General features: G+C 43.1%; 1 protein-coding gene across 1 annotated transcript; it reads right to left on the reverse strand.

Annotated features, from left to right (window-relative positions):
• Positions 1–1,896: 1,896 nt before the first annotated feature.
• On the reverse strand, positions 1,897–15,374 carry LOC142209447 (zinc finger protein 90-like). Its single transcript, XM_075278435.1, has 9 exons — positions 15,328–15,374; positions 13,371–13,450; positions 12,803–12,929; positions 11,713–11,820; positions 10,453–10,527; positions 8,662–8,757; positions 8,312–8,395; positions 6,153–6,233; positions 1,897–3,097 (listed from the first exon to the last, which is right to left on the reverse strand). The coding sequence occupies exons 2-9, from the start codon at positions 13,380–13,382 to the stop codon at positions 2,472–2,474; spliced, it is 1,209 nt and encodes a 402-aa protein (XP_075134536.1). The 5' UTR covers positions 13,383–13,450; positions 15,328–15,374; the 3' UTR covers positions 1,897–2,471.
• Positions 15,375–16,776: the final 1,402 nt, after the last annotated feature.

The following is a 16,776-nucleotide window of genomic DNA, read 5'->3' on the forward strand; positions in this document are numbered from 1 at the left end:
GGTCCTGTGTTATGTATAGTATTGGCGCCAGAGGGGTCCCATACAGCTGATCCATACATGCCCCCCACTGACCAGATATTTATGGTCTATCCTAAGGATAAGCCATAAATTCCTGGACTAACCCTTTGGTGCTTTAGGGCTCCAAATCTGGTGAGGTTTCCTTAACTATAATATATCCTGTGCCATTGATCAGACAGAGATATTACACTAGGAACTAGTTCACACAGTTGGTGGCATTTACAAGACAGCGCTCGGGTTTATTAATAGTGCTAGGTTGGAATAAATGCGCAATGTTACATCTATAGTATTACTGTAATACCCCAGACAGATAGACTTTTACCTGAAATTAGTATTGGGGTGCATTCACACGGAGTAACGTGCCGCGTGACCTGGCACGTATTCGCCGTGTGAGATTTTGCGGGCCGTATACGCTCCCATTGATTTCAATGGGAGCGTGGATCGTAAACGCTGCGTTATTTTGCGGCTGTGGTTTTGCTGGCTGTCACCAGAATTAAACAGTGTTTCCCTCTTGTGAATGCAGATGAGCTCTTTGGAGCAATGTGGGTGTTGCCACTTACCTCTCTCAAGGTATGATAAATCCCTTGTTGCTCCAAAGATGAAGCGATTCACAAGGGGAAACACTGTGAGATTCAGGAGACCCTAACCTATCTATCTGCAGGGCTGTGCTAATATGCTGGATTCTGTGGGTTCGGGTAATGGGTTTTTACTGTGACCCCTTTGATCAGGGCGCTGTGTTGTTTAGCACCAGGTCATTAGTGATATATAAGTCACCAGTCATTCATGTGGGCTTATTAAATTGAGGCATACTTTATTTTTGGTTTATTATATATGGCTTTATACAGTATATAAGAAATATGTTCACTCTCTAGAAGATATACACACAGGATAAGTTGCGGCCATGACTGATGAATGGTAGGGGGATGGTAAATGAACATTATACAGTAGGTAGAGCTTATCCAGGGCAGCGTCATCCATTTGTACAGCACAGGGACATAGCTAGGCGGGGGCTGCAAGAACAGAGGTGACAGCTCTGCCTCGGCGGTGGTCTCAGACCTGTGACTCTCCAGCTGCTGAAATTCTATGTTATACTAAGAATTGGAGTTTCATTTCAGCTATAGAGATGCAAGTTGGAGACCACGAATGGCAGGGAATCTTATATATCCCCTAGGAGAAACTGCTTTCCTTTACGTGAAAGGGAAAGTGGAATTCAGCTCTGTACAAAAACAAGAATAATACTTACATCTTATAAAACCTTAAGCTTAATGACTGGTCCTATTATGTATGTTCCAGTTATATATGAAAAAATAATAATAATAAAAAAAGTCATTACAACCAAAATGGGAGAGGTCATAACAATGAGACCATCCAAATATATGTGAAAGGGAACTTGTCATCTTGTGGCCTTACAATACCGGGTCTAGGGTCCCAAAACTTGGCCCCCTACGTTGTGACTTTGTAGTGTTAAGTTTCAACCAGGCAGAAATAAGTCCTGGCCTCATTTCTGCCTCCATCAAGTACCTGTGCAGTAGAAGTCAGGAGTCCACATCTTGCTTTGTTGTGAGGTTTATTCTCCTTGGCTTTAACTGTTTACTGCGCATGCGCCAGAGGCTGATGGAGATGGGTCCAGGACTCATTTCTGTATCCTTCTGGTACCTACACAGTAGAACCCAGGAGTCTACATTCTGCTTTATTACGCATGCACAGTGAAGTGAGGTGTATTCTCCTTGGCTTTAACTGTGCATGCGCCAGAGGCTGATGGAGATGGGTCCAGGACTCATTTCTGTATCCATCTAGTACCTACACAGTAGAACCCAGGAGTCTACATCTTACATTATTGTGCATCCACAGTGAAGTGAGGTGTATTCTCCTTGGCTTTAACTGCGCATGCGCCAGAGAATGATGGAGATGGGTCCAGGACTCATTTCTGTATCCATCTAGTACCTACACAGTAGAACCCAGGAGTCTACATCTTGCTATATTGCGCATGCACAGTGAAGTGAGGTGTATTCTCCTTGACTTTAACTGCTTACTGCGCATGCGCCAGAGGCTGACGGAGATTAATCCAGGACTCATTTCCAGCAATGGATGGGACTGAGGTCACCAGGTTTAGGGCCTAAACACCAGCTCCATAAAGCCATGCATCTGGTTTAGGGGTCTCCCAAACCTGGTGACAAGTCTCCTTTAAACCTAATCTGTTGTAACACTATGTAAGACCAAACCCAATATACTCATACAAATAAAAAATATGTAGTATGCACATACAAACATTAAAATACTGCGCATTGTCCTGCTTATCAGTATATACAGTATAGAAAACACATAAAAATGTCCAATTCAAGTGCATAGGGCAGTAAAGGAGAGTACAAGGAGCAGGACTGTATGGCTGGTCCCAAAGGTCCATATACAGGATCTGTCATACAATGAATGTACCATATATAAAAGACAACGCATTACACCAGCCACCCGGCCTTTATCATAAAGCTCTTCTGCTTGTCGTGGACTGTCTGATGTTTTTCGAGAGTGTCTTTACGATAAAACCTTTTCCCGCAGAGGCTACACTGAAAGGGTCTCTCGCCCGTATGGGCTCGCTTGTGACGCAGTAGGTCATAGTTGTGACTAAAGGTTTTGTGACAGTCATCACAAGTGAACGGTCTGACACCCGAGTGAGTCTTCTTATGTTTGTAGAGACTGGACCGATTTCGGAAACTTTTTGGACAAGTGTCACATGTGAATGGCCTCTCCCCGGTGTGCGCCATGCTTTCGTCGTAAAGACTGGATTGGTCCGTGAAGTCGTTCTGGATCTCGTCGCATGAATATGGCTTTTCGTTTCCGTGAGTCTTCTTGTGCAATGCAAGGAATGTGAGTCCCGGGAAGCACTGGCCGCAGTCCAGACATTTATATCGCTCTCGCCAGTGGATTTTCCGGTGTCTGCTGACACTTGATTTGCAGAGAAAGCCTTTCCCGCACTCAGTGCATGGATATACTCTACGCTTAGAAAACTTACCCAGAAAGGATTTATTTATATGGGATTCCAGAAAGTCATTTTGCTGTTTGTACACGTCCTGAACGTGAAAATCTGCAGAAGGTAAAAAGAAAAAAAAAAGAGCAGACTACGTAATAAGCGGGTAAGTAGACGTACAGTGTAGGACGGCTCGTATACCTACCAGAGGATCCTCCATTGGGCCTAGGCTCTGACACAATAATAATCCAGCAGAAGACATCCAAATACAGTCCTATGAAAAAGTTTGGGCACCCCTATTAATCTGAATCATTTTTTAGTTCTAAATATTTTGGTGTTTGCAGCAGCCATTTCAGTTTGATATATCTAATAACTGATGGACACAGTAATATTTCAGGATTGAAATGAGGTTTATTGTACTAACAGAAAATGTGCAATATGCATTAAACCAAAATTTGACCGATGCAAAAGTATGGGCACCTCAACAGAAAAGTGACATTAATATTTAGTACATCCTCCTTTTGCAAAGATAACAGCCTCTAGTCGCTTCCTGTAGCTTTTAATCAGTTCCTGGATCCTGGATGAAGGTATTTTGGACAAACAATTCAAGTTCAGTTAAGTTAGATGGTCGCCGAGCATGGACAGCCCGCTTCAAATCATCCCACAGATGTTCAATGATATTCAGGTCTGGGGACTGGGATGGCCATTCCAGAACATTGTAATTGTTCCTCTGCATGAATGCCTGAGGATTTGGAGCGGTGTTTTGGATCATTGTCTTGCTGAAATATCCATCCCCGGCGTAACTTCAACTTCGTCACTGATTCTTGAACATTATTCTCAAGAATCTGCTGATACTGAGTGGAATCCATGCGACTCTCAACTTTAACAAGATTCCCGATGCCGGCATTGGCCACACAGCCCCAAAGCATGATGGAACCTCCACCAAATTTTACAGTGGGTAGCAAGTGTTTTTCTTGGAATGCTGTTTCTTTTTGGACGCCATGCATAACGCCTTTTTTTTATAACCAAACAACTCAATTTTTGTTTCCAAAATGAAGCTGCCTTGTCCAAATGTGCTTTTTCATACCTCAGGCAACTCTATTTGTGGCGTACGTGCAGAAACGGCTTCTTTCTCATCACTCTCCCATACAGCTTCTATTTGTGCAAAGTGCGCTGTATAGTTGACCGATGCACAGTGACACCATCTGCAGCAAGATGATGCTGCAGCTCTTTGGAGGTGGTCTGTGGATTGTCCTTGACTGTTCTCACCATTCTTCTTCTCTGCCTTTCTGATATTTTTCTTGGCCTGCCACTTCTGGGCTTAACAAGAACTGTCCCTGTGGTCTTCCATTTCAATACTATGTTCCTCATAGTGGAAACTGACAGGTTAAATCTCTGAGACAACGTTTTGTATCCTTCCCCTGAACAACTATGTTGAACAATCTTTGTTTTCAGATTATTTGAGAGCGGGCTGCCCATGTTCGGCGACCATCAAACATAACTGAACTTGAATTGTTTTGTAGAAAGAAATGGTCCAAAATCCCTTCATCCAGGATCCAGGAACTGATTAAAAGCTACAGGAAGCGACTAGAGGCTGTTCTCTTTGCAAAAGGAGGATCTACTAAATATTAATGTCACTTTTCTGTTGAGGTGCCCATATTTTTGCACCGGTCAAATTTTGGTTTAATGCATATTGCGCATTTTCTGTTAGTACAATAAACCTCATTTCAATCCTGAAATATTACTGTGTCCATCAGTTATTAGATATATCAAACTGAAATGGCTGCTGCAAACACCAAAATATTTAGAACTAAAAATGATTAAGATTAATAGGGGTGCCCAAACTTTTTCATAGGACTGTATGAAGAGGACTATGGTCTATTTCCTAGGGGTTGCTAGAGGGGGGGCCAAAGGAGTCTAAGTCTGGCGCTGTAGCCATGTGTCCAATAATAATGTCACATTACTTTATTAATTTGTTTACTTGGGTCATTATAAATAAAGTTAATCAAAGAGGGGACTCATGAAATCCATGAATTTGATCCCAGATCTCAGGCACTGCAGCTGGTAATCTGGTATAAGCTATAGTCTATCTTATTAATGGCATGTATGTGGCTACCACCTGTCATATCCGAAAATGAGAAAAGAAAACCCCCCAAAATCACTATTTTTCCAATACTGCGTGGAACCCCCCATGTATCAGACATTTATGGTATATTGAAAGCCTCTTTAAGTCATTGGTTACTGTTCATCTAGGTGCTGCTCCTTCAGGGGCGGTAGCGGCTGCCACAAGGCCCGGGACATTAGGGGCCCGGGACAGCCGCTACCGCTGCATTTTTTATTTTTAATAGGCTGTTACTAGGATCAGTAAGTGACGCCGTGGGCCCCACAAACACTATTGTTATACTCAGGGGTCTTTTCAGTATAAAGATCGGAGGCCCAGGAGAGGTAAGGGAACATAAAAAAACAGTGTTACTGACCTCTCTGGGCAGAGACGTCCCTGACGTCACATGACCGGGGCCTGCGTCCTTATGTGTTGCGACGCAGGCCCCCTGGGTCACATGACGTCCCAGACGTCATTGAAGATGGTCCCCATCAGCGGGGAGTGCAGCGGAGCCTGGGAGAGGTGAGTAAAAGTGTTTTTTTTTTTTAATGTTTGTATCCCCCCTGGGTCTCCAATTATTATACTCTGGGGTCTGAAAAAGAGTATAATAATTGTGCATGGGTGTCTACAATGGGGCATAATACTGGGTGAAGGGGCCACAATACTGTGCGCAGGGGCCACTATGGGGCATAGTACTGTGTGCAGGGGACACAATGAGGCATAATACTGTGCGCAGGGGCCACTATGGGGCATAGTACTGTGTGCAGGGGACACTATGGGGGATAATACTGTGTGCAGGGGACACTATGGGATATAATACTGTGTGTAGGGGACACTATGGGATATAATACTGTGTGTAGGGGACACTATGAGGCATAAGTGCACAGGGGGGAGGGGTCGGTCAGTCAGGGTCTTCAGCGCCAGTCGGGGGCGGGGCCCATGTCAAAAGTTCGCCACAGGGCCTCACTATTCCTAGATACGCCACTGTACTCCTTCTCCAGTAAATGTAAGGAAAACATAAGGTGGATGTGAGGAGTCTACTGTATGTATTAAATCAGGTAATGTACTTACCTGTACTGTAGTTATCAATGAACTCGTCCTCTTCATAGGGACCATGATCATTGTTATCCTCTGCCTTCACCCTGATAGAGGCTGAAAGCAAAGTATGTTCATTGAAAAACATAGTGACACTGAATGCTAGTGAAATAATACATATGCAGTATATATATATACAGTCCTATGAAAAAGTTTGGGCACCCCTATTAATCTTAATCATTTTTAGTTCTAAATATTTTGGTGTTTGCAGCAGCCATTTCAGTTTGATATATCTAATAACTGATGGACACAGTAATATTTCAGGATTGAAATGAGGTTTATTGTACTAACAGAAAATGCGCAATATGCATTAAACCAAAATTTGACCGGTGCAAAAATATGGGCACCTCAACAGAAAAGTGACATTAATATTTAGTAGATCCTCCTTTTGCAAAGAGAACAGCCTCTAGTCGCTTCCTGTAGCTTTTAATCAGTTCCTGGATCCTGGATGAAGGGATTTTGGACCATTTCTTTCTACAAAACAATTCAAGTTCAGTTAAGTTTGATGGTCGCCGAACATGGACAGCCCGCTCTCAAATGATCTGAAAACAAAGATTGTTCAACATAGTTGTTCAGGGGAAGGATACAAAACGTTGTCTCAGAGATTTAACCTGTCAGTTTCCACTGTGAGGAACATAGTAAGGAAATGGAAGACCACAGGGACAGTTCTTGTTAAGCCCAGAAGTGGCAGGCCAAGAAAAATATCAGAAAGGCAGAGAAGAAGAATGGTGAGAACAGTCAAGGACAATCCACAGACCACCTCCAAAGAGCTGCAGCATCATCTTGCTGCAGATGGTGTCACTGTGCATCAGTCAGCAATACAGCGCACTTTGCACAAGGAGAAGCTGTATGGGAGAGTGATGAGAAAGAAGCCGTTTCTGCACGTACACCACAAATAGAGTTGCCTGAGGTATGAAAAAGCACATTTGGACAAGGCAGCTTCATTTTGGAAACAAAAATTGAGTTGTTTGGTTATAAAAAAAGGCGTTATGCATGGCGTCCAAAAAGAAACAGCATTCCAAGAAAAACACATGCTACCCACTGTAAAATTTGGTGGAGGTTCCATCATGCTTTGGGGCTGTGTGGCCAATGCCGGCACCGGGAATCTTGTTAAAGTTGAGAGTCGCATGGATTCCACTCAGTATCAGCAGATTCTTGAGAATAATGTTCAAGAATCAGTGACGAAGTTGAAGTTACGCCGGGGATGGATATTTCAGCAAGACAATGATCCAAAACACCGCTCCAAATCCTCAGGCATTCATGCAGAGGAACAATTACAATGTTCTGGAATGGCCATCCCAGTCCCCAGACCTGAATATCATTGAACATCTGTGGGATGATTTGAAGCGGGCTGTCCATGCTCGGCGACCATCTAACTTAACTGAACTTGAATTGTTTGTCCAAAATACCTTTATCCAGGATCCAGGAACTGATTAAAAGCTACAGGAAGCGACTAGAGGCTGTTATCTTTGCAAAAGGAGGATCTACTAAATATTAATGTCACTTTTCTGTTGAGGTGCCCATACTTTTGCATCGGTCAAATTTTGGTTTAATGCATATTGCACATTTTCTGTTAGTACAATAAACCTCATTTCAATCCTGAAATATTACTGTGTCCATCAGTTATTAGATATATCAAACTGAAATGGCTGTTGCAAATACCAAAATATTTAGAACTAAAAATGATTAAGATTAATAGGGGTGCCCAAACTTTTTCATAGGACTGTATACATATATATATATATATATATTGTAGTAGTAGTGTATATATCAGTGATATGGAGAGACATTATGTACAGAACTACATAGTAGTATTTGGGTTTCAGTTGCAATGGGTCATAGTTGGGGCACTTTTTACTGCAAAATCTGTCGCAGACTCAAAGATCCCTTTAAAGAAACCATTTCAGATATAATCCAGTCTTACTAAAAATAATTCAAAGAAGTGGAAAATTCACAAATTCACATAAATGGAAACTACAACATTTGTCCTTAAAACTGTAGAAAAGAAGTCACCCAGCTTTCTCAAAATCTACCCCATTACTCCTGTAACACTGCACATCTAAGCCTATTGACTGGTCAGGACTATAGCAAAGTTGGGTGACACCCATCTGTCAGAAACAGACGTGTAAACTTACATGGTCTGCAGCAGTCACCTGAGCCTCTCTGATGTAAGTATTCCTGATGCAAATGGTCCCTCTGCTTGTGGTTAGCTCCATAATCTGTAATATTGGAACATTATTCAGAGCCCACAATAGTCAATCATACGTAATCAGTGGGGGGCAGTAGGGAGCTGGGAGCAGTGAGGGTGCCAGATTTTAGAACTCAACAATCTGACATTGATGGCCTATCCTAAAGACAGGTCAACAATATGAAAACATTAAAATTCGATGACCAGCATTATAAACCAACATCATATATATCAACCAGCTGGCGCCATTTTCAAGGAAATGGCAGTGCAGAGGCTATTATGCCGGCGGTTACTTACTCAATGTGTTTTGCTGTGGTTCAGAACACGTCTCACCATGCGGATCCCGATTCCTCTTTGCATTTAGTGCAGCTGTAGGGGCACAGGGATTTGCTGCTGTGAAGAAAAAAGAAAAAGTATTTAAAAGGAGATCCAAGACCAAGAATGTCTATGTATCTCTATAGCCATAGGCAAAAGTGCCGCAATCTCAGAGAAGTAGGATGTGGCCATTGATATGGAGGGTTGTCGGGATCTACACATTCCTGAGATAACACTGAACTTGACAGAAATCAAAACAGTAAGTGTTGTCATGGGGTCACTGGAGTAGTTGCTCTAATATCAATGTCAGACTGGCTTATTGGAGGGTTCGCCTGAAGTGGATCTAGGGAGAATTTTATATTATGTGGCGATAATTATACTGGGGGAACACTTTGGGGAGCCTATTATACTGTATGGGGCTGCTGGGGAGCATATTATATTGTGTGGGGCCACTGTGGGGTATTATACTGGGGGAGCACTGTAGATAATCTATTATACTGTATGGGGCTGCTGGGGAGCATATTATATTGTGTGGGGCCACTGTGGGGTATTATACTGGGGGAACACTTTGGGGAGCCTTTTATACTGTATGGGGCTGCTGGGGAGCATATTATATTGTGTGGGGCCACTGTGGATAATTATACTGGGGGAACACTTTGGGTAGCCTATTATACTATATGGGGCTGCTGGGGAGCATAGTATATTGTGTGGGGCCACTGTGGGGTATTATACTGTGTGGGGGCAGGCTCTGAGGTACATATTATACACTGTGGGGTATTATGCTGTGTGTGGGCTCTGGGGAGTATATTATACTGTGTGGGGTCAGTGTGGAGCATTACAATGTGGTGGAGGTGAGCTCTGGGGAGTATATTATAGTGTGGAACATTATATACCATATGGGGCCACTGTGGGGAGCTCAGAGGAGCATTTTATACTGTGGAGGGCATTTTGGAGCAATATATTATGGTGGGGGGGCTCAAAATTTCTACTGGCAGTCCTGTGTGCTATGTCTGCATCACAGCTACATGGTGGTGTCATTCACCTGCCATGGAGCTATTGGGGCCTGCATAGTACTATAGGAAAGGACGATACTGAGAACATACTCAAAACAGAACAAAAGGCAGTAATGCTCAAAATAATTAAGGATAAAATTTATATATTTAATTAGAAAACATTAAAAGGTCATAGTAGAAAGATTGTTACCAACAGACAGAGAAATGGGATCCCGGACACACAGAGCATCCGAACATAGCAGGGTAAATGTTAACGTGAATTGGATATAGTCACCTGTACAATAATGTATTTCATAAAAATCCCTAATTATTTTGAGCATTCCTCCCTTTTGTTCTGTTTTGTCTATCTAGTTTGGCATAGGAATACATAAGCTGTTGGACTGATACAGAGGGAATTCACTATATGTTTTGTACTTAGCTCCTATTCCCTTGATGTCATGCTTATGGTATGAGAACATACTCAGTAACGCCGGATAGTCAGCAGATATGTAAGATGTCAGAGAAGGAGCCATGGTGTAGGCTATTAACAGGAATCTATTGGTTGGGCCCCAGAATGAGCTCCTGTGGTGAGCCCTAGGACCTTCAGTCCGACAACGATTATAATAACTTACATACATGATATCATTACATTCACATACAGAAAGTTTCTTTCCAACAGCTCCTTCTTGGTGCGGTATTATATTATACAATGTGCACATTTACAGCTACTTTCGGTGCACAATAAACTGTGTTGACTTAAAGGCTTAAAATTGGAACTCACAACTCCGAGGCTCCACATATGGGCCTTGGCCTCCGTTATCTTCCGCCCCAATCCTTATTAGAATATCAGGATGATCTAAAGAATAAAACAAAATTAAAAACCCGCTAAATATTATATTATTCATAATACAGCAAAAGCACAAATGTATTCCCATGAAACCACTGAATAAAGATACGTCCCTATTTTGTAAAACATAGATACCATAATTGGAGCAAAATTTAGAAACCATCAAAAACAACAAGTTTTGTTTCAAGTATTCAGCCATTGTTTGTATCCAGAAGACCTGTGTGTCTCCATGATTACAGACTACAACCATACGCTCTGTAGTCTGATCCCGCAGTCATGTATGACTCCGCTACCCTTACCCCTGCTTCTTGCTAGCCACAGGATCAGTCCAGAGGAGGGTTGGTTTGTAGCCCACAAACAAGAAGACATGTATGTCTGCCTAGAAACTATAGACTATAGCTATAATACAGAGAGGCATTGGGGCAAACAAAAGTGGTTGCCAATGTGATGAGAACAGATTTCACACTGAATTACAACGGAAGAAGTCAAATTGGCCCCTGCAACTGGTTCCGAAAATAATCAAAAATTCCAAATATAAAGTACCGTATATACTAGAGTATGAGCCGAATTTTTCAGCACAGTTTTTGTGCTGAAAAAGCCCCCCTCGGCTTATACTCGAGTATGTATTTTTTTTTTTTTTTTAGGATGGGGGGGGTCTATGACCAGGCGCAATATCAATGTATAGAATCTCCCATAAAGTAGTGGGGAAAAAAAGAAGCTTTAAAATGTTTTTTAAAAAAGTTGTAAATCCCTCCTTTCCCTAGAATACATATAAAAGTAGAAAATGACTGTGACACACAAATTCATCAGGTATCCCTGTGTCTGACAGTGCCCGGTCTACTGAATATAGGGGATCTGCAGTGCTCCTGTTCCGTCGGGAAGGGGATAATAGGATTGCAGATCCCCTATATTCAGCCAGGCTGAACTCCAAGTGGGGGGAAAAAAAAAACAGTCCTCAGGCTCAGGGAAGGGGCAGACAGACAACCAAAACACCCCCTCCCCTTCCCCAGCACTTACTGCACCCAAAACCTCCGACCATTTTAATTTATGAAATTTTCCAGTAGCTGCTGCATTCCCCCCCCCCCCCTCGGCTTATACTCGAGTCAATAAGTTTTCCCATTTTTTTGTGGTAAAATTAGGGGCCTCGGCTTATATTCGGGTCGGCTTATACTCGAGTATATATGGTAATCTTACCACCAATTGGGATCTCTTTCCTTTCTCCAGAAGTGCAGTCAATGCGTACACACGACTCATCTTGCTTCTTAATATTAAACATAACGTCTGGATTAGCAATGGCATACCCTGTAGAGATAATACAGACACATATGTCATAGCCATTCCCAATAGCCAGGTAGACAAAGGCTGTCGACCACTATATTACATGTATGCATCTTCACCCTATATGGCGGTGATATTAAAGGGTCAACCCATCAGAGACAATCATAATACAGAAAATGTAATCCCAGAACGATTCCCTGATAGTCCCTGGTGCTGCTCCTGGCCACTGCAAAGGAAGCCTAACATTACATAGAGGCCATATAATGGTTGACCATGTAACGTTCAGTTCACATCTGCACTGGAGTCTCTTCAGGGAGTGTCCAAAATCGTCGGACAAAACCGTCTGACTTTTCTTCCAGCGGTATCATTTTAAAAGAAAGGACACCCAAGGGATCCTATTACAGTGAGTAGGATCCATCAAGCTATTTGTATAGATGTATGTCCGTTGGTCTGGTCCTCTGACAGCACAGATGTGACCACAGCATTATACATGTTCAGCTTGAGTCTGTCAGAGAGCAGATGTCCTATTTTGTCTCATAGTGGGGTGTCCTAAGTGGCAATCATGGACTCCCACTCAATGATGTTCATACACCCTAACAGAGCAACAATTCTGTGTTCCCCTATGTCTCATGCACGGGTATGTTAAAGGTATGACACCATGACGATGGAACTGTATAAGACGCTATTAGACCAAGACGTAATTTGTAAAGAATGGGGGTCATGTGTCAAAAGTCAGACCCCACTGGTGAAAACTTGAGGATAATCCGTCTGATTTAAGAAGTTGGATTATTCTTTTTAGATGACACTAAAGAGCATGTCCTGCTGACCAAGTTGTGAATTTTAGTCAATATTACTGTCTCCAAGCCTGTTGATGCCGGGATAGCAGGGGCTCGGAGTCAGGACATCCTACAAACCATCCTAATACGATGCTGATGCCCCCAGTTTCTAGAGGTCCGGGGCATTTACCCCCTTTCTTGTGCTTTGTCATCCAGTCCTGCAGTCTCACCTAGTGTTGCTAAAGCTTCATGGATCTCCTTCATGACATTTTTGTACAGATCTTTCTGCCAGTGGTCCAGCCGCAACCACTGCTGCTCCGTAAATGAGGCCGCAACATCATGGAATATTATAGGGACCTGTGGAAAAAACAAAAGCTATTAACTTGATAGCATTGAGATCCCAAAAAGTCATAATGTTGCATTTGTTGGCGGAGTTGACCAATTTGACTGAAACTATATGGGATATAAACCCAATGGATCTCCCACCCTTAGAACTGTTCCTTCCTATTCTGTTCCCCATAGATAATCTATAGTGATGGTGTCGGACGCTGCTCAGACGCTGTTGATGGAGCACCGGCCTGAACAGGGATTAGTCTCAGTGTCATTAGTTGAGGCTAATCCATAGATTTTCCCATTACATGTTCATCATTTCCATGGATGTGGATGAGGGAAAAAATCTTCTCCAATTTTTTTTTTTTCAGAGCATGTGAATAACCCTACTTTTCTGTTTGTCTAGTGCTGTGACTGTCGCTGTTCCTCTGTGATTTGGATAATGTGATTGCACATCTGCTGTCTTACCTGATGGGACATTGTATGGCCTCCAAGATCACTGGGTGTAATGTTCTAGCATATAGCTGTAGTAAGCCAGCCCGCCGTCACTAGAATGAGAGAGCAAAGACAAGCAGTCAGTACCCCGTACCCCATCATACTTATATATTTCCGTATTTCACTATGCAGAAGACATTTGGTAACACCAGTGCAGTTTTCTAAAGGAACATTTCAAGGAACCTTTTTTGGTCCTGTTACTTGGTGGCACGCCACCTCAGTGTAGACTGAATGTGGGGGTTCAATTGTACTGAGTGCTCGTCATTAGAGATGAGCGAGTAGTGTTCGGGAAACTTGGAAGATACAGACGGGCTCAGGTGCCTCAAAGAGCCCAAAGGTCCCTGTCCAACATATTAGGGTAACAATACTATGACTGACACATGGTAGGTGAAGACCCTGTTACAGAAATAGAACTGAGTCCATGAGCTACAAGTGACTCACATGACTGTATGACTTGGACCGTGTGTTCACCGGATTTAGTGAAAAATATATCTTTGTACCGTATTAGTCAGTGGATGTGAAATATAAAGATTCAGAGTCTTCAGCAGTTGATACCTTTTCAATGGCTAACAAAAATGATGACAGATTGCAAGCTTTCCAGACGACTAGGTCTCTTCATCAGGCATGGTGTGACACAATTTCTAAAGGCATCACATTGTACCAAAATAAGCAAAGTGGAAAAGCTGCAGAAAAAAAACGCAAAAACGCAATGAAAAGTGTTGCAGAAAGAAAACGCAACGCACTACTGCTGCATTATGAAGTTGTGATTCTTTAAAGGGATTGTCCAGGACCTGAAAGTGACTGGTGCTTTGATGACCTTTCCACAGATCAGTTGGGGTCGGGAAAGCCATACACTAGATATATGGCTGGAAGCAGCAGGGCTACTCCTATTCAAGTGAACGGTGGGTTTGCGGTTGCTGGTGCCACCTCTACAATGTATGGATCGGAAGTTGTATACAGTGGACGGAGCTTTGTATACTGTAGCTGTAGTGCCTGGACCTGCAGCCCAGATCTCATTCGCTTGCTTAGGAGCAGGGCCATACCTAGTATACTGCTTCCGGTGACCGATATGATACTGATGACTGATCCTGTGCATCGCTCATCAGTATCAATTACCTTCAGATCCTGGACAACCCCTTTAAATAATAAAAAAAATTTTATTTTAGAAATATATAGGTATATATTCCTCCAGAGAATGTATGAAAATGGACGACTGAGTGTTATGATGGTCCCTGTCAATCAGGTTCATAAAGACCTGCCAGTTGTCAGCGCATGTAGGGCATACGGTATTGACAAGTGAATGGTGATGGAAAGTTTTCAATTGATTGATATGTTTCCAGGAGGAATAACAGAGGAACTGACATGGTCAGACAGAAGCAGGAGAGGTTCTCTAATTCATTAACCAGCCAGTGATTGATTCCTATGGAAGTAAATATTGTACAATCTATACATCTGATTATATCATATTAATAATTGTATAATATTATTAAAAATAATTGATAACTTTATTCTGACTACGACTCGCCAACCCTGCGACCAATCCGCCCATAGAGACAATACAGATAATTCTGCCCATTCATTGGGAATCGTAGTGTTTCAATGTCGCGCCGCCAGTATCGCTATCGCCCTGTCTGCCATCCCCGCAATGATCAAATCGGTCATTCATCGAACATTGGCGAATATTCCTGCGAGTGGGCGGGACTTCACAGGACAGTCCAGTCCTCAGCCAAGGCTTATGATGGTTAATGCAGAATAATGCACAGATGTATATTGTTATCTGTCACCCTGTCATGGCTGACACCTCTACAAGGAGTACACAATACGACGTGCTGTTGTCTGCCTTCCCGCCATTCCTCCCCTATAGATACAATGCACGGCGGGTTAGATAATCAGTAGCGATATAATGTTATTTAGTCCGCTACTTCCTTACTGTGAGAGCCTGCGGACCGAAGAAGTCCTGGTCTTCGACAAAATGGCGCCGACGGTCTTGCCTGTGAGACAGGAAGGTAAACGTTCGCTTTGCTCTTGTGTTTGGAACAAAAGCCTTACGTGCAGGGACGAGGGAACTAGGAGGTGGGAAAGAAGAGCGAGGGGCAGCACACCCGGCCGCCATCTTTCCGTAGACAGCCTGTAACCTAGTCATCGGCAGGAATACTGCAGGAGAATGGTGTGTGCGCCCCCTAGAGGTCAGTATGGATATGGTCTCCAGGTCGCTATGGTAGATGGAGAATAGTCATTTCTGACCATTGAATAGTGAATAATAACACAAAATTACATTTGCAAATATTTTATTTGATAATATATTGTTAATATTGGAATAGAGACAGAATTCTGATTCTCTGACTATAAACTTTATTATAACTTTTACAATATAGGTGATGAACGCTAGAAAGTGGGACAAACACCGAGGATAGGGGAGATCCTGGATCCTGGAGATCACCCCTATTTTGGGGGAACCTCCCAAATCTTGGCAACCAAGACAAGCTGTATTGCGGCTGCGAGAAGGACGGGGGAGCAATACGGCTTGTCTTGGTTGCCAAGTTTCGGGAGGTTCCCAAATATAGGGGCAAATCTCTTGGGCTGCCATGTAGCAGCCATTTTATGTGCCAGTCATGTCCGTAAAGGGGGCATGGCCAGGACATTTAGCGCCCACACGCCAATCTCCCAGACTTGGAAGACTAAATATTGGCAAGTATGCCAAAAAATATGGCGTGGTAGCAGCACATACATACATACATAGCCTTTGCTCCATACAACCTCCTCCATGCTGTTTGGCTGGGGAGGCAGGGGGTGGAATCTACCATTCTAGCAATCATTAGGGGTCCTAGTGGGGACCAAATGGTCAGATCCCCCCTGATCTAATATACGTCACCTACCCTGTGCAATATACAGTGATAAAGCTTCATTTATATCAAACCAGAACTACCCTCATAGAGGGCACATACATAGAAAATGTGGAAAATCCGTATTGTATATGACCCGTGTAGACATATCCTAGTAATTAGAGATGAGTGAACGCTGTTCGGATCAGCCGTTCCAAACAGCACGCTCCCATAGAAATGAATGGAAGCACCTGGCACGTACACTTTGCCGGCAGCCGGTCGCCGTGCCAGGTGCTTCCATTCATTTCTATGGGAGCGTGCTGTTTGGAACGGCTGATCCGAACAGTGTTCACTCATCTCTACTAGTAATGTCTTACTTACGCTGGGTTCACACCAGTGCCCAATCTCCGTTTCCATTTTCTGCCGACAGAAAATGGAAACCTTGCAGACCGTGTCCGGCCGTGAGCGCCGGTGACGCTAGGTTCACACTAGCATTTGGCAGTCTGTCCTGCAGGTTTCTGTCTCCTGCTCAGTTTTGTGCAGGAAACAGAAACCTG

This window comes from Leptodactylus fuscus, chromosome 6 (genome assembly GCF_031893055.1).
Source record: "Leptodactylus fuscus isolate aLepFus1 chromosome 6, aLepFus1.hap2, whole genome shotgun sequence".
Taxonomy (NCBI): domain Eukaryota; kingdom Metazoa; phylum Chordata; class Amphibia; order Anura; family Leptodactylidae; genus Leptodactylus; species Leptodactylus fuscus.

Excerpts from the sequence above, each read along its gene's own strand:
- LOC142209447 (XM_075278435.1), bottom strand. Across the intron at positions 10,528-11,712 it reads GAAAGAGATCCCAATTGGTG|ATCATCCTGATATTCTAATA; the intron begins GTAAGATTACCA and ends TTTATTCTTTAG. Across the intron at positions 8,396-8,661 it reads ACCACAGCAAAACACATTGA|ATTATGGAGCTAACCACAAG; the intron begins GTAAGTAACCGC and ends CCAATATTACAG.